Source organism: Octopus bimaculoides, chromosome 3, assembly GCF_001194135.2.
Source record: "Octopus bimaculoides isolate UCB-OBI-ISO-001 chromosome 3, ASM119413v2, whole genome shotgun sequence".
NCBI lineage: Eukaryota > Metazoa > Mollusca > Cephalopoda > Octopoda > Octopodidae > Octopus > Octopus bimaculoides.
In genome coordinates this window covers 123,393,140-123,416,966 of record NC_068983.1, presented here as the reverse complement: position 1 = coordinate 123,416,966, position 23,827 = coordinate 123,393,140, and the positions used below count along the sequence as shown (strand labels likewise).

The window sequence follows — 23,827 nt, the reverse complement described above, 5'->3', positions numbered from 1 at the left end:
GGCTCTTCACATTAGCCACCCACTTTGCATCTAGCCAATCGCTTCATATTTCACTAGGCTCACTACCATGTACACATACATGCCTAGTTCAAAAGCAATCCGGTCGCTTCAAGCCAACAAGGTCATCGGCCCCGGTAATGTCTCTTCCATTACTCTTAATCAATGCGCTCCCGAGCTATCTCCTATCCTCACTAAACTTTACTCTTTCTCTCTCTCTCTCTAGAGAGAGAGAGAGAGATTTTACCCTTTGTTTGGAAACACATTACAGCATGTCTTATTTTTAAAAAAAGCAAATAATGGAAACAGCCATTAGCAACAACTTTCTCAAACATCGAATCTCTCTCATATCCTCATTCTAAAGCCAAGTCTGTTGAAGACCTATTTTTCTATGCCTCTCATTCATTGATTTCTCGCTTTCAGATACAAAACCGTGTCTGGCTCGTCAATAATGAATACTGCTCTCATATCTGATATGGCGCTGTTACTAAATCGCTCGCCGACACACTCCGATCCTTGATCCCATAATATTTCATCTTCCACTTGTAGTGACAACTTATAGCAGACGACTGTTATATGTTCAATGTCCGGAGTTTTATCCACGCATGCGCAGGGACTAGTTTCGGAAAGAATACAGGAAGAGTCTCATGCGCATGCGTAGAGTTCGACACCCAGCTTTGGCGCCTTTTCTCAGTCTCTTCGTTGACTCATCTCCGTCGAGCCAAGACGTCCAACAGAGCTCTCTCACATGTCAGCACCAGAGCTTCACAAATAACCACGGAAATCATTCAGGAGGCGTCTCAGTAACCGAGGGCGACGAGCTACCGAATTCCCTCCAAGCGTGAACTGAATTCCACTGTAAATAAATATTGTTATGTTGTTCAGAATCTGCGTTCCGTTGTTTCTTCTAGAAATTTAATGTACGGAAGCGGTGTACACCTAATGGTGTATAACCACTTCCCTACACACTTTTCTACTTTTTTTTTACCAATACTACTACGGTGGACTCTGCATCTCAGAACTGCTTTGTCTCATGCCACTACCATTTATGTACTTTTGACTTACTCGCCTCTCCTACTCTAGTCACGCATATTTTACCACACTCCACAACTCCGCCTACTCCGTGCAACACCAAAGTTTTCATGACAAAGTCCTTGCCAAGCAAACTCAGTATATAAAATGATTCTATATGTAAGAAAGTATTTCTAAACTACAAAATAAAAAATCATTTTTGGTATGTTCTATGCCACCGGATGTAGTTCAAACCACGCATGTCTTTTTACTGTTGCTGTTTATATAACAGTAAGATATCCAGAATAAATTATTTTGTAGTGTACGTTTGATAATTTTTTTATTGTTCAGCTAAAAGGGAGCTAAAACCATTCACTCGGTTTCCGAGATTGATGGGAGGGAGGTTGGGATGCATCTCAAAGCCAGAGATCTGACCCGAACGATTGCAATAAAGTGGACACCATTCAATGCACCCAGGGTTAGGTGAGGGTGCTAAACTAAACAGATTAAGTCTATCGTGAATCCAAAAGAGAGTCCGTTGGATATCTATAAGTTCGGTTGCCATAACAAATTCAGCTAGGGATTATACCAAGCTAAGTTGTGAAGCTGCTGCTCACGCCACTAGAGCATTTATCAAGTTGCTTCCAGAGACCCCAAAGGTCGTCCTCAAACTAGATTTCAGGAATGCCTTTAATTCCACCCGTACAGTAAGAGAGAATGTCTCACGGCTCTACCACTTTGCTCGGCAAACTTATCTGGAGCCCTCTTACCTTTCCTTTGGTGACCATCTAATCCCATCTGCCTCTGGAGTCCAATAATGTGGCCCGCTCTGACCCGGCTCTATTTGTACTGGGTATTGACGACGTTACCAAGATGGAGGCTGACTTGGACTTGAATGTCTGGTATCTTGACGAATGTCTGGTATCTTGGGTGGAAAGGCCCTTCTGATAAGATCCTTGTAACTCCGAGGACGATGATTGAGGAACTTGGTCGTAGCGGCCTTAACGTCAGCAATCCCAAATGCGAGCTCTGGCACCTCAGCCATCCTGCTTCATATCAGCAGACTGTAAACCTGTTTGCAATTCTGTACTCTCTATCGCAGTTCCTCTCATCAGTGTGGTACTCTCTTGGAGCTCCAACTACTGACCTAGCTTTCGTGTCCAAGATGGCTAACCTTCGATCCAAGATGGCCAGCCTTGAGCAACTACTAAAACACCTTGAAGCAATAGAACCCCACAAAGTTTTTTCTTTTATACTTACAAATTATTTGTCGATTCCGAAATTTTTATATTTTCTCAGAGTTAGTTCGTCTTATAAATTCTTGTCGTCTCTCTAATGTTTTGACGACCTAATCTTCAGGAAATTCAAATGCTTAGTCAATATCAGACTTTACAGATTCCCGCGACCAGGCTGCTTTGTCCGAACGGTCTTTGGTGGAGGGGGCGGTCTATGTTTGCGCAAGTGCCTGTCTCTGTCTCTTCCCTGTTTTCTTTCCTCCATCCACGTTTGCTCCCCTTTGGTAGGCAATATCCTCTCCTTTTCAACTGGGACATGGATAAAGCTCTGGGTTTGTCAATTCCTGATACAGCTGAGGATAGACAGAAGCAGAGAGTATGGGACAATCTGTGCTTAGGTGCTACGTTCAACTCTCCCTTTCATCAATCTGATCAACTTTCAAGGTGTCGCCTACTTTCTGCAAATGCGAAATTCTCGGAGGACTGAGTTGATGCCCTACCTGTGGTCAACATTGGTGGTCTACATGGATGAGCTCTGCATCTCCATTGCACTCAGAGAAGGAGCAGACGTCTGTGGGGGAAACTGAGATGTTACTGTAATGGGCTCCTCGACTCCACAGGCCTTCGTGGTTTGCTGATTGTTTCGCTCTTCACTCTGAGCTAAACTTATTCATTAAGCGGGCCTTGACACGGGTTAATACCTGCGCATTTCTGGAGTTAGTGGGATTATCCAGAAGTGACGGGAAGAGACCAGAAGGTAAGTGGAGGTTCCATTGGACATTGTGGTGTGCCACCAATTGAAGCAATTAGCGTTGAATTGATGCTTTTCTTTCTATTTTCTTCACTCATGTTTGTATTTGTATTTTAATGTGGGTTTTGTATTGTATATGTATTAAATACATACGTGTTATATAAGTAATTATTAAATTCAATCTGCGGGATGTCTTCTCGCCAAAAAAAAAAAAAAAAAAAAAAAAAAAAAAAGAAAAAGAAAAAAAGCTGAATTAAAAAGGAAAATAAAATGAATAGAGCTTCGTCCAGGAATTGAAATCGGCTGCTAACTCAACTCACCGGGAACTTGATTCTAGCTCTACCACAATAATTCCAAATGTTAAGTTTCGTAAATAAATATTCATTTACAAATTATATTTGACTCTGAATCTGTTTATATTAGTCAATGATTTATCGAGTTTAAGGGGTGCAGAATAAAGCTACTCTTTATTAAACGGAAGTTGATTTTCCCGGCATACTTACCATGAGAAATGGCGCTAACCATGTAACTTCTGAATAGGAGTTAGAAAGATAACATCGGCGTATTATTACAAGGTGATAAACAATGCCACAACCGGCATTAAGTAAAAAGTTGAAATCTAAGCAGAAAGGGACAAATGGAAAGCAGATAACAATCTCCAGGTTTTTCGATGCAAAACATGCAACGAAAAATAGAGAAAACCAAGATGCTGACTGCAAAACGAGAGATTCCAAGAATGTATCTTCTCAGTCAAAGGTGAGTTTATATATAGCTGAGAGTGGAAGAGGGTATAAACGTGTGCACAATGTGGTATTATTAAATCGTGACTAGTCATTTTCTTAAATACATTCTTTTATCTTACACGTTCAGCAGTAAAAGTGTTTTTGCTAGTAATTTTTTGTAACTTTGTTTTAAACAGCGTATTTTAGTATTTCTTTCTAATGTGTTTGAATGTTGTTACATATGACTACGTAAGCTTTGATCAGATATGATAATGTTCTTTAGCTTAGTATATAAAGTCTGACAAGTATAAAAAAAAAAGATTTCCCTGTTTTGTATAAGATTAGATAACTAGTAATGTTATTTGTATGAATACTCTGCACAACGTGGTGGTAGTTAGGTGTGAGACCGAGATTATGAATGACAAGGGAAGTAACTCTATACTTTGTTATATGATACGTTCAGCATCATACCTTGCTAGGACGACTCTAAGCTTTACGTGTTGCTAAGTAGGATCAAGTAGACTTTACTGCTGCTTATTCTCAAGGCCATTATATTTATAGTTTCTAATGAAGATAATGATTTTCTTATCTTCGCCTAGACAGTTACTGTTGCTGAATTTTGTTCTTCAGTTTGTTTTGTTCTGCATTAGAACTGGCCAGAAGTTGGTATTATTCCTATTTCTCCTCGTTCTCATTATTCAACTCCACCATAATAAACAAGTCTATGTTTGCCAGACCATTTTCATTAAAGCATTAGCACAAAATTTTCAAATCGTATTTTGCTAGAAGAGGCTCGCTGTGTAAATATTATAAATTACACACAGACATGATATATTAATATGTACGTACATACATACACGCACGCACACACATATCCCCGTCGACAGGCTGCTGATATTAAATTAAGTTTTAAACACTAATGATATGCAAATTAGTCGTCTGGTTCTCTACATCTACTGGATTTCTTGAATATGAACAAAATGGCTTCTTCTTTGTTGGAATTGGTCAAATGATGTAGGAACCTCTGATAAAAACACAATAAGGTTTGACAATCGGTTAAGGCTATTCTTCAATTTTTCAGTCTACTGAGAAATAGTTAAATTTGCTATTTTTGTATAGCATTTTTACCATGGGCCCCAATATGGCTGCTTAATCTCAATTTTGTTTTAAATATTCTGACAAATGTATCACATAATTTGGCCAAGAATCACACCACCGTCAGCTCTGCCTCTGTGTGTTCGTCCAAAATGGATTTTCACTCAAGCAGTAGATAAGCCTATGTTTGGACAGTGCTCCATTGGCACTATGCATATAAGCAATACATGCTGATCCCCCAATATGCAATCTTGCATGGATGACAGGCCCCACTTTTGAAAGCCTAATGCAGCCACTTATTGCACAAGCAAAGGCAGAATGTATGAATCTTGTATTTGAACTATGATGCTGCATAGTTGTGAAACCTGAACCTTGAATGTAGAAGATTTTAAAAGGCAAGAAACAAATGAAGCATGCTTCAATGGATGAGTAATGTTAGTGTGCTGAGTACATATGAACTGAGAGAAAAGACCAGGCATAAGAGGAATCAAGTATAGCATGCAAGAGAAAAGGACTGTCCTGGTATGATCATGTGAGAGGTACAGCAAATGATTGGTGAATAAAGAAGTGCTGTGTGCTCCAAGTTAGTGAAACCTGTTGAAGAGGGTGATCAAGAAAGACATAGGAAAAATTGATAAATGCTGACCTGAAGATGTTACATCTTAGGGAGGGGATGATAAAGGGCCATACTGACTGGCCATATGCAGTGTTACAGAAGATCTTGGAAAAATTCTCCCTGACATAAGGATAGTCATTAAGAAGCTGTAACATATCTATGTATATCTGTATATTCACGTGTGTGTGTGTGTACACACACACACACACATCATCATCATCATTTAACGTCCATTTTCCATGGTTTAACTGGATCTGGTAAGTCCAGGGGTTGCACCAGGCTCCATTGTCAGTTCTGGCATAGTTTCTACTGTTGTATGCCCTTCCTAATGCTAACCACTTCACAGAATGTACTGGTTACCTTTTATGTGACACCAGCACCAGTGTTTTTTATGTGATACCAGCACTCGTATCAATTCTACTGTGATGAACGGGCCTTCTTGAGCATAGCAAAGTACCAGATGTCTCAGTCTTTTGTCCATACACACCTCATATAAATATATACAGATGCAGTCATGGCTGTGTGATTTTGGACTCATTATCACTGTGTGTACCTTGTGCAAGAGTCTTCAACAATAGCCCTGAGCTGACCAAGCCGTGTGTGTGGATTTGGTATATGGAGGCTGAAAGCCCAACATGTATTTATATGCATGTATATGTATGTATGTGTATGTATGTATATATATGCATGTATGTATATGTATGTGTATGCATGTATGTGCATGCATATATGTGTATGCATGTGTGGAGGCACAATGGCCCAGGGGTTAGGGCAGCGGACTTGTGGTCATAGGATCGCGGTTTTGATTCCCAGACCGGGCGTTGTGAGTGTTTATTGAGCAAAAACACCTAAAAGCTCCACGAGGCTCCAGCAGGGGATGGTGGCGAACCCCGCTGTACTACGTTATGGGTACACGTGTCTGTGGAGTGCTCAACCACTTGCACGTTAATTCCACAAGCAGGCTGTTCCGCTGATCGGATCAACTGGAACCCTCAACGTCGTAAGCGACGGAGTGCCAACAACAACACAACAAATATGTGTATGTATGGATGTATATATATGCATGCATATATGTATATGCATGCATATATGTATATGCATGCATGTATGTGTATGCATGCATGTATGTATGTATATGCACGTATGTATGTATATGCATGCATATATATATATATAGATATATGCATGCTTGTATGTATATGTATGTACGTATATGTATATATTACTCTTTAATTAGAATAGTATTGACAGTGACTTTGAAGTTTTGGCCAACTAAGACAACATCAGACAGTCCGATAATGGCTTAGCTGGATGAAATTTCAAAGTCATTATCAATACTATTCTTAAGGAATGATAGATTTGTACTCTACAAAAGCATTGAGTAACACTTTATTATAACTGAATATAAAAACAGGAATGCATTTGGCTGAGCACACAGCATTTACAAGGACCAATGAGGCCGAAATGTATCTGCCATTCTAACTGGCTGCTGCTGAAATGGCCTTCAATATACATTGTTTTTAGACACTGGTGTTATCTCTGGATGAATATTGCTGTAAATTTGCCTTCCTACTATGTATTTATATTTAGGATAGTACATAGATGGTTTTATATATATTCATGCTTAAATGAACAATTACAACTATATTTGGAGAATAGTTATGTGTTACACTATTTAATGCCATTCTCCATTGGAATCAGTTCCAACAAAGCACTCTTTAAGTTCAAATAGGCCTTTGTTGATTTAGCAAAAACTGTTTGTATGGTGAATAGAAATGCACTGTGGAGAATTTTAGAAAAGTTGGGGTGACCATCTAATAATAACGATGTAGAAAATTCCAATTATATTGATTCAAAATTTAAATCTAGAAAAAAATAATATAATATATAATTCTCTGCAGAATTGTTTCCAGAATTTGGCGTGCCAGAGCTGAGGCATTTTGAAAAATAACCCCAATGTAATCGGTAGAACTGTACGCAAGTCCCATTTCATGAAGACAATTCGTGTATAGTTCTTCAAGGTGCTGCCCCAGCATGGCCACAGTCTATTGACTGAAATGAGATATATATATATATATATATATATTATAGTCATTGAACTTCATATTTTTGAATTCTGTTTGAAATTAACCAAACTTATTGACTTTATTTTCTTCTTTTTACTTTTTTGCTTTAACAAAATTCAGATTTGTTTTATTGATTACCAAACGAACACTTGATTTAGTTGTTCTATTTTACTTGATTATTTTTTAAAAATCAATAAATTAAAACTTGCATCTGTTACTCACCTTCTAGAATGAAGCATATAATCACATGTCTGGTTTGTTTTATGCATTTGTAAAAAGTAGAGCACAGTTTTTTTCTATACAGCCTCTCTCCTTTCTCCAGAAGGTAATTTAACATTAGATAATAGTTCTTTTGAATATTCATTAGTCATGCAGCTTTTTCTGATCACTTACAGATTACAGTGAAAGGAATAAACTAAATATATAAAAATAAATAGTAAAAGCCAATTTGTGAAAATATTGTTACAGATGTTCCAAGCTTCTTTCAGGATTATTCAGTGAGATTGGTTGCCAGGATATCACTAGATTATTCTAAATAAATTAATCCATATCACCTCTGCTATTACCTAGGCATGTTACCTAAGTAGGTATATCAGATATCACAAATTATTGCCAGTAGCATCTAAATTAGAATCTGTTTTTGCTACAGGAAAATTTGTTGCTCAAATTTATCTTTGGGAGCCAGTGTATGTATTTGTATGTGGGGGATTAGTAATATTTTCATAACATTCCATAGTATTTTACAAAATATATTTTACCAAATATATTCTCTCAGCCAACCCATGTCAACATAGAGAAATGTTAATAGGATTAATGTTGATAATGTCAATGATGACAACAGTTATCGTTAGTAATTAGCACTTGTAGTAATTATGTCTTTAAAAATACTTTCCCTCTCTTCCTCATTCTCCCATCCCCTTTTCATTGCTGCCACTGCTGACAACAAAGGGAGATGGATGTGGAAGAAGAGAAATAGAAGGAGGTATTAATACAATAACTAGTTAATAAGGATTTCTAACACCAGCTTAAAGCCACAAATTTAGAGAGATAGAGTGATGCTTGTTGATTCAAATTGACCTTAGTAATTGACGGGTGACTTATCTTATCAATACTAGAAAGATGAAGGTAAAGTTGACCGAAACAGAATTCTTTTTTACTCTCTAATCAGGGAGAATAAGGCAGCTCCATTGACCATTTCTTTTCTCAGTCCTGTGAAACTGATGGAAGGAAGGGAAGAGATTATCCTCAAACCAGAAATCTGGCCTGGCTCAAATGCTTGCAACAAAGTTAAACTCTGCTCGAGGTACTTTGGTACCTCTGCTAATCCACTACCTTACATCTGATAATAACAAGACAGTTCTTCACATATTCTCCATTGTTGGTACCCCTGTAGTACACACAAACATTGGAGTTAATGAGAGAGCCTCTATATGATCAATCACTCTGTTAAAAGTAGCAACCAAATCTCCCTCGACATTTCATCATCCAACAAAGTAAAAGACATTAGGTAATAAAGTCTTAGATACGTCCTAAAAAAACAGGATGTTTATAGCTAGAATGTCTTTGATTGTAGGTCTGCTCAATCAAGGATAACACCTATCATAACCAACATCCCTTACATAAGCCAGCCTCTGAGAGTAAACGACATTAGATGATATAGTCTTAAATATGTCCTAGAAAAACAGGATAATCATGGCTAGAACATCTTTGATTGTAGGTCTGTTCAATCAAGGATAACCTATCATAATCATCATCCCATTCATAAGCCTACCTCTTAGAGAAGTTAACTTATGTGAGGGATGTTGGTCATGGTAGGTTATGCCTATATATGGAATCTAAATGAGGTGATTCCCTACATGATTGCTTGACATACTTCCATCATCTTATATATTAGATATCTTCTAAAGTGGTCCAAAAACCAGCCATCCTATTGGCTATCAACTCTTCACTCACCAATGCATTATAACCATTTACTTTATCTAATATTATGTAAAATGAAGGGTGAGAAATTGACTTGAAAAAATCCAGACTAAATAACTTACATTTTAGTTTACCTCTACATTCAAAGTAGGTCAAACCTCTTTCATCAAACCAAGAAGAGAGAGTCTACATTGAATACTATTAAACAGCTCTGGAACACATCTGGAAAATTCAAGAAAGTAAGACCATTTCCTCACCCTTGGATCTATTTTTGTCATCCACCTTGATCTTGGACTAAATATTTTAGCCAATCATTCCTTGTCAGAGCTGCCATTCTCTAGAATTCTCTCCATCTACATTCAGACACTGAACCAGAGTAATTCAAATAAAACACCAACCACATCAATCTGCAATGTGCAGCAAGAGTCGTTGATACTGTTCTTCCCCTTCTGATTTTCTAATAGCAGAAACAAATGGGAAATAAATCTCTACCATCTTTAAACTGCATCACACAGATTGGCCTTCCTCTTTAGAGACAGAGAATATTTCAGCCTCCCAACAACTGCTAATCCTTAATAATGCTTAAGTACAGTCTACTGTGAAATGTTGTTCCCACATCTCAGATAGTTTTGTCATTATACAGACATCCTGTACCACATACAAAGAAGGACCATCTAAGTGATCAACATAAAGTCAATCACCAATACAATCCAACCTCTGCCTCATAGATATGCTGTCTACTCTCTGTTCTTATCTTATACTACTATAATAGCTTCCACTCCTCAACTGGCTGATCTCATACCACTTCTAGTCAAGCAATCCTGTTACTCATAGTGTCAACTCCAGCTCAGTGCTTTCCTCTTTAAAAAAAGGCCCACTGGAATTCCTTCTCTATTCATGTTTTTCCTGGAGCTGTTGACTTGTATCTGTTAAAAAGGAACATTCTCCATTTTAATTTTTTTCTCAAAGAGCCTACAAAATATTATGAGCCCAGCCTCTTCCACCAGGTTAAACCATTAACCCTCCTCTACAAAAATCCTGCGAACTGCTTTATTTTTAATTCTTCGTAAAAGCAAAGTCTGCAGAATTTCAAATAAGATGGTCATTTTTATTCCTGCTGACAACTTAATAGATTTGCTGGAATATTGATTAAGCAATGAAATTTAGTATAAACTAATGCACTGGACATAATATTTGTCCAGTTTATATAAAATAAAATTTCATGCCAGGCTACAATATCAATGTAATGTTCCAGCTGCCAAGAAAGGCTGTGTCTCAGATTTAGGACTCTTTCAATTAAATTTGGTTATTGGAGAAACTGGATACATCAGTAATGTAATATTTCATGTTATCCATTACCATTCAAAACTGATTCTATTGTAGTAATGATGAAATAAACAGCAAGATATAACCCGTCACTAGATGTTAAATAGTAGTTAAATGTAAACACACAGCTCTGAGGATAATCAAGTTATTAATCTCAGTTTAGAACCAGGAATTCTCATTCTGTTATAGATCAATCACTGATCTATGCACTATAAGTAGTTGCCTTTCTGCAATTTTAACATGAATAAAACTAGAAAATTTTAAATGATTTCACACTTTCTACAATTTCTTTTTTATTATGTGCAATATTGTTTTAGTTGCATTTTTATGTGCAGCTTTTTGACACCTCAGTTACAATTGGTTATAGATATCTACAAGACATTAAAAGTTTTTCTTTATTTTTTGAAGCCATTTCCTCCAACTGATTTACATTTTGCTGTTTGTCTTCTCTATTAGCATTTTCTGCATCTTGTTTGGTGGGGGATAAGAGCCTTTATTTCAATTTATCTTTTTCAACAGTTTAGTTTGTTAAATAATATCTTAATAAATTAATGAATAATGCTAATATTTTACTCCTACTCCTGTAAAATATTGAACACATACATAGTGGTTCCTTCATCACTACCTCCACAAATACAATGAAGTTTATGATTTAATGAGGAGGTCTAATAAGCTGAAAGTGTATGGAGTTGTCTCCCATACTTGCTATATAATTAGAATAATATTAGTTACTAAGCTAATGTTTTTTCTTCACCACTATTATTTCTATTTAGGTTTTGATGTGAACATTAACTTTATTAGAAAATTAAATCTATTAAGTTTTAATAACATAAGTAGCTCCCATGTTTTCTGTTGTTGCTCAAAAGTAAAAAATATTGTATAAAAGATAGTGATGTCTGTTGAATGCCAGATGATAGTTTTTCAGTTGAACAAAAGTAAAATTATATTGAACAGAACACTGATTGACTTAAGTTGTGTGCTAAGAAATTTGCTTCTGAACTGCATGGTTCTGGGTTCAGTTCCATTACATGGCACCTTGGGCAAGTGTCTTGTACTATAGTCCTGGGCTAACCAAAGCCTTGTGAGTAGGTTTGATAGAGAGATACTGAAAGAGGCCTATTATGTGTATGTGTGTGTGTGTGTCCCCGGATGTCTTTGTGTTTGTCCCCTCTTTATCCCCAACTACTGCTGGATAACCAGTATTGGTTTGTTTACATCCCTGTTACTCAACAGTTGAGAAAAAAAAAACAATAGAATAAGTAACAGGCTTAAAAAGAAGTATTGGTGTCGATTTGTTCAACTAAAACCTTGGAGGTGGTGCTCCAGCATGGCTGCAGTTCAATGACTGAAACAAGTAAAAGATAAAAACACTATTTACTTTATGCTTTTTAAATTGTAAACAGTCTTTAATATCTGGCCTTTTCCCTAAGCAAAACTCTGCAAAATTGTGATCAAGCTTTACCTTACCCACACAAACACAAACAATTTTTTTTTTAAGAGAGGTATAACCCTTCTTGAGTTCTTTCATAAATGTAGATGCTATTTTTGGCATTGCTAAAATAAATCAAAATTTTTTCTTTGATAGATCAATGTCAGAGAACAGTGGAACATATGAAATGTCAAAGTAAAGTGAATTATGAAATATTGTGCCCGTGGCATGTGTAAGGACTTTCGAGCGAGATCATTGCCAGTGCCCCTGGACTGGTTCTTGTGCGGGTGGCACATAAAATACACCATTTTGAGCGTGGCCGTTGCCAGTACCGCCTGACTGGCCTTCATGCCGGTGGCACGTAAAAAGCACCCACTACACTCTCTGAGTGGTTGGCGTTAGGAAGGGCATCCAGCTGTAGAAACTCTGCCAAATCAGATTGGAGCCTGGTATAGCCATCTGATTTCACCAGTCCTCAGTCAAATCGTCCAACCCATGCTAGCATGGAAAGCGGACGTTAAACGACGACGATGATGATGATGATATTCTACCTATGCTGGCATGGGAGGCACACATTAAATGATGGTCATGATGACTATGATTTATCACAACTGGTTTATTCACTGTCATGTAAACCTGGGATGCAATGACTCCAGAATAGATTTACACAATCAGTAACATAGCATGAAAGATATACAGCTCACATCTGGGATGAAATATGACCCATCAAATTTTCTATTTGTAAAGCAATGAAAATATGTATATTACAGCATGTGTGCATACATTGCAAAAAAAGATTCAAAAATTACATGAATTCTCTCCGGAAAGCAGGTGTCTGTTCCTGTGTGTATGTGTGGGGGAGAGGGGGAGTGAGAGAAAGAGAGAGTGAGAAGAATTGCATATGTACGTTTTTGTTGTTGTTTAGCCCCAAATCAGCCCCTAATTGAGTAGATCCTTGGTCAGAAGTTGTTTCTGACCATTCCATCATTGCTTTTAGCTCTGTTATCTATGAGTGTTTTAACTAGTATCTTTTTTGTAGGGTGCAATATGAAGACTGTTTAGCTGCTATTTCTAACAGGTTTAGCAACTGGATAGGTGCTCTCTCATTGGCATTAACAGAATTATTTGAGTATTGGACTGAATACGTTGCATTCTTTATTCTGGCTGTGAGGGTAGTGAGCCAGTAGAATAGTTAAAGCATCAGGCAAAATGCCTTGAAGTCATTGTTCTGGTTCTTTATATTCTGCATTCAAATCTTGCTGAGGTTAACTTTTTCTTTCATTCCTCTGAGGTGGATATGAAAGTACTAGTCAAGTCATGGGTCAATTTAATCAGCTAACCTCATCCCTTTAACCCTTTCGTTACTGTATTTGTTTTGAGATGCTCTGTGTTTCTTTCAATTACTTTAAATATAACAAAGAATTTAGTAAAATAACTTAGTTATCATTCAGCTAGTGTTAGGAACATAAATTGTGACTAAGATTTAGTGGAAGATTTTAATTCAAAATTTATGAAAACAGGACATTTGTACTCAAAGCCAGAGCCGGTTTCAGCCAGGTTGGTAACGAAAGGGTTAAAATTACTGGGCTTGTACCCAAATCAGAAGCAATTTTATATTCTGGGTTTTTACACTTGATGTTCAAATTCCATTGAGACCAACCTTGTTTTGTTTTTTTAATCCTTTGAAGGTCAATGAAATAAAGTACCATTAAGTGCTGTGGCCAATCTAAATTACTACCCATCCCCACTATTATGTAAGAAACAAGTACCTTAATATTCACAGGTATTCATGTTCCAAGTTTAAACCTTAGCAAAATCAACTTTGCTTTTCACCTTTCAGGCTTCAATAAACTAAACAGTAGTCATGTACTTGAGTTAATGTAACAAACCACTATTTAAGGCAGCAAGCTGGCAGAATCATTAGCACGCCAAGCAAAATGCTTAGCAGCATTTCATCTGTCTTTATGTTCTGGGTTCAAACACTTCCAGGACCAACTTTGCCTTCCATCCTTTCAGGGTTGTTAAAGTAAGTACCTGTTGAGCACTGGTGTTGATTTAATTGACTTAGCCTCATCCCCTGAAATTGCTGGCCTTGTGCCAGAATTTGAAACCAATATAACAACCCACTTTATCTTCCTTTGCAATCACAAATTTTGACTTTTTGTTACCAGTCTGAATCACTGTTTTTAATTGGTGATCAATGAGACAACTGCCCAAAATTGTTTCTAGATCATTTCGCACCTCACTACAATTAGAAACTGTCAGAAAAGTTTTTCTTAACCCTTCAGCATTTAAACTAACCAGATCTACTTGTCTTATGTTCAAACTGTCCAGATCTGGCTTTTCACACCTACCTTACAATGTCATTCTAAGAATAAACGATCACATCATCAAAATCTCAAAGTTACAAAATCTTGCATTAATAATTCAAAACAATGTGAATAAATAATCATTACATTTGACAGAATAATCTCTATGCTAAAGTGTTAATAAGAAATTTCTTTAACCCTTTCGTTACTGTATTTATTTTGAGATGCTCTGTGTTTCTTTTAATTATTTTAAATATAACAAAGAATTTAGCAAAATAACTTAGTTATCATTCAGCTAGTGTTAGGAACCTAAATTTTGACTAAAGTTTGGTGGAAGATTTTAATTCAAAACTTATGAAAACTAGACATTTGTACTACAGAGCCAGAGCCGTTTGGTAACGAAAGGGTTAAGATTTTTAATGATTTGTTTTGTTGTAATTATTGAATTAATTTTCATTAATAATTTATATTATTTTACAATTTTCAGTCTAACTGTAATTTTGAAGCTGCGAAAAAAAGGAAAGTCTCGCATAATGAAGATACCACTGGGACATCTTCAGATTTTGGCAAGAAATTAAAATCATCTCTTAGTTCAAAGATACGCCTTGGCCTCCATGAAGAAACGCAATCAAAACTGAATGCTTTTTCCTTGTCTACTTCACATGATAAAAACATTGACTTGGAAGAACTTAAAAATAGATTTGCAAGTGGCTTACCTGATCTAGATGAACAAAATGACAATGTAGCAAAAGACAATGATGCTGAAATGTATGTGGATCCTGAAGATGACAAAACACCTGAAGCAGAATGTAAAGAGAGCTCAGCAAAAGTCAAGACAGTATCTCATGGCAGTGACAAGTTAAAATCTTTTCCAACAATAAAATATACACCTTTAGAACAACAAGTTGTTGATTTGAAAGCAAAATACCCTGGTACTATCTTGCTCATTGAATGTGGTTATAAATACCGATTTTTTGGTGAAGATGCTCAGGTAAATACTGTTTTATATGTTATTTGCTTTCTTGTTGTAGAACAAGTTTATTTTCCCATGTTAAGGTTATGTAGCTTGAGGTCAAGCTGTCACCTTACTGACAGAGCCTCTGTACATGACCTGTACAGCTTCACTAGCCATTCATCTACTCCTAGCTTCCTCAGAGGCCACCATATCACACAGCAGGGTACTCTGTTAAAAGCTTTCTCCAGATCAACAAATGGCTTATTCTTAGCTAGATATTTTTCTTGCAGTTGCCTGACTGTGAAAATAGCATTGGTAGTGCTTCTCTCCGGGACAAAGCCAAACAGCATTTCATCTAGTCTAATTCTGTTCCTAATTAATTTTCATCTAGTCTAATTCTGTTTTTAATTAATCTAGTCTAATTCTGTTCCTAATTAACTCTCTCTAACTTTTATCACCTGGTCCTGCAATTTGATGCCTCTATAATTACTTCTATCTGAAGCATCTCTCTTGTAGCAGTTGACTATAATGCTACCAGTCACTGAGTCACTGAGGATTATACCTTCCTGAATAACCTGATTAACTGGCCCATATCCTACTCTACCAGATATTTGAAGCATCTCAGCAACGATTCCTGATGGACCAGGGGCTTTTCTTGTCTTCATATTTTTAATTGCCTTATCTTTCATACTGTTGTCAACTAGGCTAGCTGGTCCCTCTGTTGGGTTCACATGAGGGAGATTCCCTTTCTCCCATTCATTCTCCACATTTAATACCCTTACGTAGAAACTCTTCCACACCTCTTTCTTTTCAGAATCTCTAAGTGCAAGCACACTATTGTCATCCATCTGTACACATTCTTCTGCAACATGTCAATTCTCTATAACACACTATCTAGCAATCTGGAACACCTCAAGTCTCTGATCTTCATTCCATAGGACATTGGCAAACCTCTTCCTTTCTGCTTCTGCCCTACCTAGATATACCTGATGGCTAGCTTCTCTTTTAGATATCTGATATGGTTCTTTTTCACCTCCACTTTTCTACTCTTTCCAGACCCGTCTCTATTTTATGGCCCTGTCAACCTCACTGTTCCATCACCATGTCACCCTTGGTCTGACAGAGGCTTTGCTGCAGCCACAGACTTGGCCTGTCGCCCTCAGTAGATTGTCCCATAAGAACTTCCAGTTGTCTTCATTGTCATATGTCTCTCTCTTGCTTCTCATCAAAAGCTTGATACAAACTTCTGGTTTAAAATTTCCATTATAATTTTATGTTGATTTATGTTTCACACACCATTTTAATAACAACAAAATTATTTTATTAAATTCTCCATTATTTTCAAAATTAGTTAAAACAAAGACAGTGTATTTTGAGAGAAATATAGTAACAAAAGGGGCAATTAGCCCTTTACTTCATATTACATTAGAATTGTTGTTTACAAGACTTCAAGAATCCAATCTCTTATTTTTTAAATTTACAGTTTGCAAGCCCATGTGCAGAATGTTTTAACAAGACACTATTTGTGTGGATGGTCATTAGTTCACAATAAACACATCTGTCCTTTGACAGGTCTTGTTTTTAGTCCTGCAGAATGTCCACAACACCCTCCTTCCCTGGCAAGCCAGGTTGGGGGGGCTTAAGTCACTGACCAACTGACCGTGAAACAGTTTAGAGATAGATATAGATCACCTTCTCATTCTTTGCATTACTCCAGCTTTATCACAGAGGATTCTGTTTTAAATGCTCTCTAATCCTGCTTAAATGTTTTCCTACAAAACTAATCTTATTTTTTAAGTAATTTTTATTTAATTTCAGCGCTAATTGACCTAATAATATCAAGCCATAATTTTAGTGGCAATTTTATTACTATATTTTGTACCTTTATTCTAATTACTTGTCTTCATTTTTTCAAATCTTATCTATATCTTCATTTTCTCTTTGTATTTTACTTCTGTCTATGGCACTATCAAGAATATAGTAGTAAACTAATGTTTCTTTGAAAATTTCCATCTGATCTCTTTGCTTATCTCTCCTCTAGTATCTATGTATTCAATAAATTTTTGGTTCTCTAAATGTGTCAATTAGTCGCCCTGCTGGTTTACAGTAGATCTAATGAAAGAACTAAGATGACACCTTGTCTTTATAATTCCTCCTTTTAGTATGACAACTTGTTATTTAATTCAGTACTATGATCTTCTAAGCTCCTGTCTTTTTCATGTTTATTTAACCAGCTGTTTATGTGAAACTTCATTTTATATTGTTTGATCTTACATAATTTTTTGTTTTTATTTGTGTAACTTAACATATTGATCGATCTAACATTTCCACTAGTTATTGAAATGATTGTAATTGATTAATAAATGTAATACCCTCATTTACAATCCTTTTGTTTGTCTACATTGATGCATCCTTTGCAGATAATAAATCTTATAATCAGTACATTAACCTGGATTTACTGTTTGCATAGAGTATCTTTTAGATTAACTGATTACTAATTCTAATTTTCTTTCCTTTCTTTTCCTTTCTGTTAGATAAGATTTCACATGAGTACTGACTGAGGTACTCACCTGGATTTCTTAAATCCCTATACTCTTACTATATATATATATATATATATATAGTGAGTTTGGAGGGATATATTATCCAGGTGGATACCATATTAGCTCTCAGTTGAGTTCCAGTTGATGGCTAACCACAACACTCAGTATCCAATGTCTGTGTCTACAATTAGTTGTTAGTTAATCCCTGAATTCTTCCGATAGGTACTTCCATGTGCTCTGTGCTGGACTGTAACAGTTGCCTGGAGTATATATTAATATTAATAATAATAAAAGGTATGGAGATTTGTACATCCACAAAATTTATTTTATAGTTATATACAACATATTATATTCACTCCGAGAATGACCAAATGGATGGCCCCTGATGAAACTGCATCGACAATATTGCAAAGCTGCATTTGCAACAGTGAGTAGTCGCTGCAGTGGAAACATATAGGTTGTTATGATATGCTGTATATAACTATGAAATAAATTTTGTGGATGTACAAGTCTCCATACACTTTATTATATACTAGTTGTGATCGTTGATCGGATAATTACGTTTACTCTTTCTCGGGAGCCACATTCAAAGTGCAGTTGTATATATAAAGGCAGTGAGCTGGCAGAAACGTTAGCATGCTGGGTGAAATGCAATGGCCCAGTGGTTAGGGCAGCAGACTCGCGGTCTTAGGATCACGGTTTTGATTCCCAGACTGGGCGTTGTGAGTGTTTATTGAGCAAAAACACCTAAAGCTCCACAAGGCTCCTGTAGGGGGTGGTGGCGAACCCTGCTGTACTCTTTCACTACAACTTTCTCTCACTCTTTCTTCCTGTTTCTGTTGTACTTGTATTTCAAAGGGCCAGCCTTGTCACACTCTGTGTCATGCTGAATCTCCCCGAGAACTACATTAAGGGTACACGTGTCTGTAGAGTGCTCAACCACTTACACATTAATTTCGCAAGCAGGCTGTTCCGTTGATTGGATCAACTGGAATACTTGTCGTCATAACCGACAGAGTTCCATTAATTACATTCTGAGTTCAAATTCCACTGAGGTTGACTTTGCCTTTCATCCTCTCGGGAGTCAGTAAATTAAGTACCAGTTGTGTACTGGGGTCGATCTACTCAAGTGATCACATAGGGTGCTCTTTTCATTAAATTTAGATAAGATGTGTCCAGAATTGGTGACTAAATATGATTAAATGGTTTAGTGATATTAGTTTACCAGGAAGCATGTCAAGACATTATAAAATAGTTAGTAATTGAAAATATGTGATGTTTTTCAGATTGCTGCAGATGTTTTAAAGATCACCTGTAATCCAGACCATAATTTTATGACTGCCAGTATCCCAACACATCGTCTGTTTGTCCATGTTCAACGCCTTGTCACTGCAGGCTACAAGGTGAGTATTATAGTTGCAAAGCTTATTTTCAGTATCCTATTCCTGTTGTTTAACCCTAAGTTAGCACTCATAGAGCAGACCTAATATATTCCAGCCTTGACCATTGTGTATTTAAGTTTTAGTGTATCTGGGACTACATTAATGTGTCCTTGACACTCAGTAGTAGCAATAGTAGTTGTTGTTTAGCTTTGTCAGTCCTGATGAAGTAGGCTTATGATCAAAGACATTTCAACCTTGACCATATCATCTAGACATAGAATATCTAGGACTACAATATCCAATGTGTCCTTTTTTTCTGATGGCCTGGTGTTACAGAAGGGTGATTTGGTTGGTATTTCTAGCATACTGAATGAACAGATAGAGGATTCCTTCTTGGTTTAAGCCTCCTGTTGATTCTTTTTTTCCTTCCTGAACTTTGTCAGGTTTTTGAGACTGGTGTTGAGGTAGAAGGGAAGGAAAAACTACAACCTCTGAGTTGCTGCATTTGCTTTTGTTTTTAATGGTTTCATCTAGAGGAAGTACTTCCACTCATGGCCTTCTTAGGCTCTTTGATGCTAGTAAGATTGATTTAGTTGGTGTTCGATATTCCAGGGAGGAAAGGTTGATTATTGCAGGGCTGAGAGAGTAACAGAAAGAAGAGAAACTATTGGTCTCAAATGGCAGTGACATGGAATAATGGCCACTGTAGTAGCTGAAATATTTTATTGTTATCAAGTTATCATCAGACCAGAGGTCTTCTGTTAATATTTACAACAAAATGTATTTCACTAAAGGCAAGCAATAATCTCTTGCTGTTGGTGTTAAACAAGGCAACAGATTAAATGTACCATCCAAGAACCATTGCAGTACCTCCACTAGATTTTAGGTATTATGCTATAGAATTCTATTAATAGAATTGAGGTATTAAAGATGATACAAGTTATTTTAGTTACAGTGTTTTCTGTACCTATGTTTAAGTAACCAAGGTGACATTTATGTAACCAAAACATTTATCTAACTATGGTAACAGTTATGTACTGAAGGAGATGATTAAGTAACCAAAGTGATGTTATGGTAACTGGCACTCTGTTGGTTACGACAATGAGGGTTCCAGTTGATCTGATCAACAAAACAACCTGTTCATGAAATTAACATGTGAGTGGCTGAGCACTTCGCAGACACACTTATCCATAACATAGTTCTCAGGGAGATTCAGTGTGACACAGAATGCAACAAAGTTGGCCCTTTGAATAACAGGTACCACTCAATCTTGCCAGCTGATTGAACTGGAGCAATGTGAAATAAAGTGTCTTGCTCAAGGACACAACATGCTGCCAGTTTTCAAACTCATGACCTTATGATTGTGACCCAAATACCTTCCATGCGCCTTCAAGTGAAGGCACATAGGTCAACGGTTAGAGCATCAGGCGTGAGGTTGTGAATTTGATTTGCAGACCAGGCTGTGTTGTTTTCTTGAGCAAGATATTTTATTTTCACATTGCTCCAGTTCATTCAGCTGTGGAAATGAGTTGCAACATCACTGGTGCCAAGCTGTATCAGTCTTTGCGAAGAGGAAAGGCTGCTATGCCTGGGTGACTGCAGGTCTTTTACAAAACAACCTTGCCTAGACTCATGCCTCAGAGGGGTACTTTCTGCTATGATATAATTAATGAGTACTTATTCATACATTGTGATTTTTATCTAATATAATGCATTTTATCACCATAAGTGAAAGAGAAATCTTGTAAATGTGATATCATATATCAACGTCTTAGTATTTATAAGTTAAAAATCAACATATTTGTATAAAGTAGAGTAGTGTATCTTGCATGGGGTTTAACAACTTGATCTTAGATTGTTAATGTATCCATATAAATATGATTAAAAAATGAAACTAATAAAAACATGATATGTTGTATGATTTGCTATTTGTTTTCCTATTATCAAAAGTAAATATCAAATCTTTAAGATTTGTCTGTGAAAAAAATAATAAAACTTTTGAAGATGTACCGCTGTTTCTATACATATTGTTCTGTTATTTATTCTGTGATACTTAGGTTGGTGTTGTTAAACAAACTGAAACTGCTGCACTCAAAGCTGTTAGTGACAATAAAAGTTCAGTTTTCATGCGCCAATTAACTGCACTTTATACAAAATCAACATTAATTGGTGAAGGTATGTTTACTTTATTTTTAAAAATTTGTCATTGATTTTGTTTTCTGTCTTTTACAAAGCTAAATGTCATTCATTTGTTTTCCATGCTAGTATGGCTTTAACATGAATCTATTTTGAGGTAAGATTTTTATGACTGGATGCTCTTCCTGTCACCAACCCATAAGTTTTTCAAGTAGTAGTAGTAGTACATTTCATTGCCATTATACTGTGTAAATGTGCTTTGTACAATCTAATTGTTGTTTATCCCTAAGTCAGAACAAAAAGCAATGGAGATAAGCTGTTACCTTGGAAAATCCCTCTTCTGATGCCCAGGGTGCCCAAGCTTTTTCCATAGGCTGTCAACTCAGTTTTCCACCCCCACCACACTTCTTTTCAGAAAATGCATTACATTTCTCACAATTCCAAACAAATCTAAGCATTCAATGATCCACAAATGTGAAATCATGTCATAAGCTTTGCAATAGTCAATCCAGGCCAATAATTCGTCTTTGACACCTCTGCATCTCCTACAATTTTTTTGTTCCATCAGTATCATATCATTCTCATCAAGAAATGTGTACAGCTCTTCTGCAATTCCTCCTGACAGTAACTTCCACATTAATGGGAGGAAAGAAATTGGCCTGTAAGTGTTGGTAGCATTTTCTTTTGATGCATCTTTCAGACACAACATTGTTCATCTTTTTGTCAACCAGCCCTGGTTTTCTTCTCCATCAACGAATGCTTTAAATTGCTCTGCAATCAATTTATGGCGCCTACTGAACTTTTTTATCCAAAATCCCTGTACACCATCAGGTCCTGCTGCTTTCCAGGTGCTTATCTTTGTACTCATATTTCTGATACTGTCTTCTGTGATGTGGATAGCTTCTTGCTGGGGATAAGAAGCTGTTTGCTTCAGGCTACAGAGTCATTCAGCTGCTGTATTATGTTGTTCTTGCTTACTCCATATCTTATCCCAGAGCTGTCAACTTTCATCAGTATTAGGAACTAATCTTTAACATTCTATACCATCATTGATTTCTTGATAAAATCTTTTTTGGTCAATTCTAAACAATTGGTTTTGCTGGTATTGTTTAATCTAGTGTTCAAACCTTTTAGCAAGTATGCACTGCTTCAGTTCTTCAATTACAATATTCAGACCTTTTTTATCTACACCATACTTCTTCCTCACTTTTTCAAATTTGCAATCATTCTTCAATTCTCCTTTTCTTTTCCTGACAAGCATTAACACTACTCTGTTCAAGGAGTTTATATCTTCTGAAATTCTCTTTTTCCACCTGTATTGCTTATTTGCTCTTTTATCCTTCAATGTTCTGTTCTCAATAGTTCTCAATCCCATCCTTTCTGCCACAATTCTACTTGCAGCCCTGATTAGATTATTTGTTTGTGTAATGTTCTTTGTTTCATTGTGTACCAATGCATTATTGACTTGACTTGTTTCTTGATTTAGTCTCCATAGTTTAAGCCTTCTTAAAGTTGCGCATAAATTTTGTCTCTTCCGTAGTTAATGGATCCCAAACCCTGTTATTAATTGGTCTTCATTGTTTAAATAGTCACTGATCTTGACTCTTTCACAATTCACGGCAGTATATTCTTGCAAACAATTTTCCATCTCTTATACTAGTCTTCTTCTTGTTGCTAACTATTATTATCATATTTATTATTGTAGATGTTGCTCCACTTAATGATATTGCCCGCAGTGATGATACTGAAGCCAATATATCTCAATACTTGATGTCTATCTTTGAAACACCTTGTGAAGAGAATAAAAAATCAAATGAATCTCTCAGCATTGGTTTTGTGGTAAGTTAGTATTATTGATTTGTAAAGCAAACAGGGCCACAAGTTTTGGAGTAGGAAACAGTCAGTTATATTAGCAAACTGTGTTTGATTAATACTTTATTTTATCAACTCTGGAAAGAAGAAAACAAAATTGACCTTGTAAGATTTTTACACAGAATGTAAAGAGCTGAAACAAATACTGCAATACATTTTGTCTGGTGCTTAAACAATTCTGCCAAATCACAATACAAGGTAATATTATGTGCCAACAAGGAAGCCTGTACATGGTTGTACAGTTTACTAGAAACAGCTGCCAAATCTCCTTTAAATCATATCATCTTTAAAAAAGGCATCTCATCTTTTTTTTTTTTTTTAGATATAATGTAAGACTACATTATTCAGTGTCTTATTTCCTAAAGACAGTAGTGTGTGTGTGATTTATAAGGGATTTGACTGTTATTTGTAGCAAATTGAATGACCATGTAGAGGCTTTCTCATTGGATCATAAGTATCTGT

The 23,827-nt window shown here is 36.3% G+C and overlaps 1 protein-coding gene across 1 annotated transcript in view; it reads left to right on the top strand.

Annotated features, from left to right (window-relative positions):
* Window positions 1-3,458: 3,458 nt before the first annotated feature.
* The window catches only part of LOC106881712 (DNA mismatch repair protein Msh3), a 50,968-nt gene continuing 30,599 nt past the window's right edge, over window positions 3,459-23,827 (top strand). Inside the window, exons 1-5 of the mRNA XM_014932188.2 lie at window positions 3,459-3,750; window positions 14,965-15,468; window positions 19,262-19,378; window positions 21,415-21,532; window positions 23,199-23,332. Of these exons, the coding sequence (XP_014787674.1) occupies window positions 3,580-3,750; window positions 14,965-15,468; window positions 19,262-19,378; window positions 21,415-21,532; window positions 23,199-23,332 (1,044 nt within the window). The 5' untranslated portion in view covers window positions 3,459-3,579. The remainder of the gene's footprint in view (window positions 3,751-14,964; window positions 15,469-19,261; window positions 19,379-21,414; window positions 21,533-23,198; window positions 23,333-23,827) is intronic.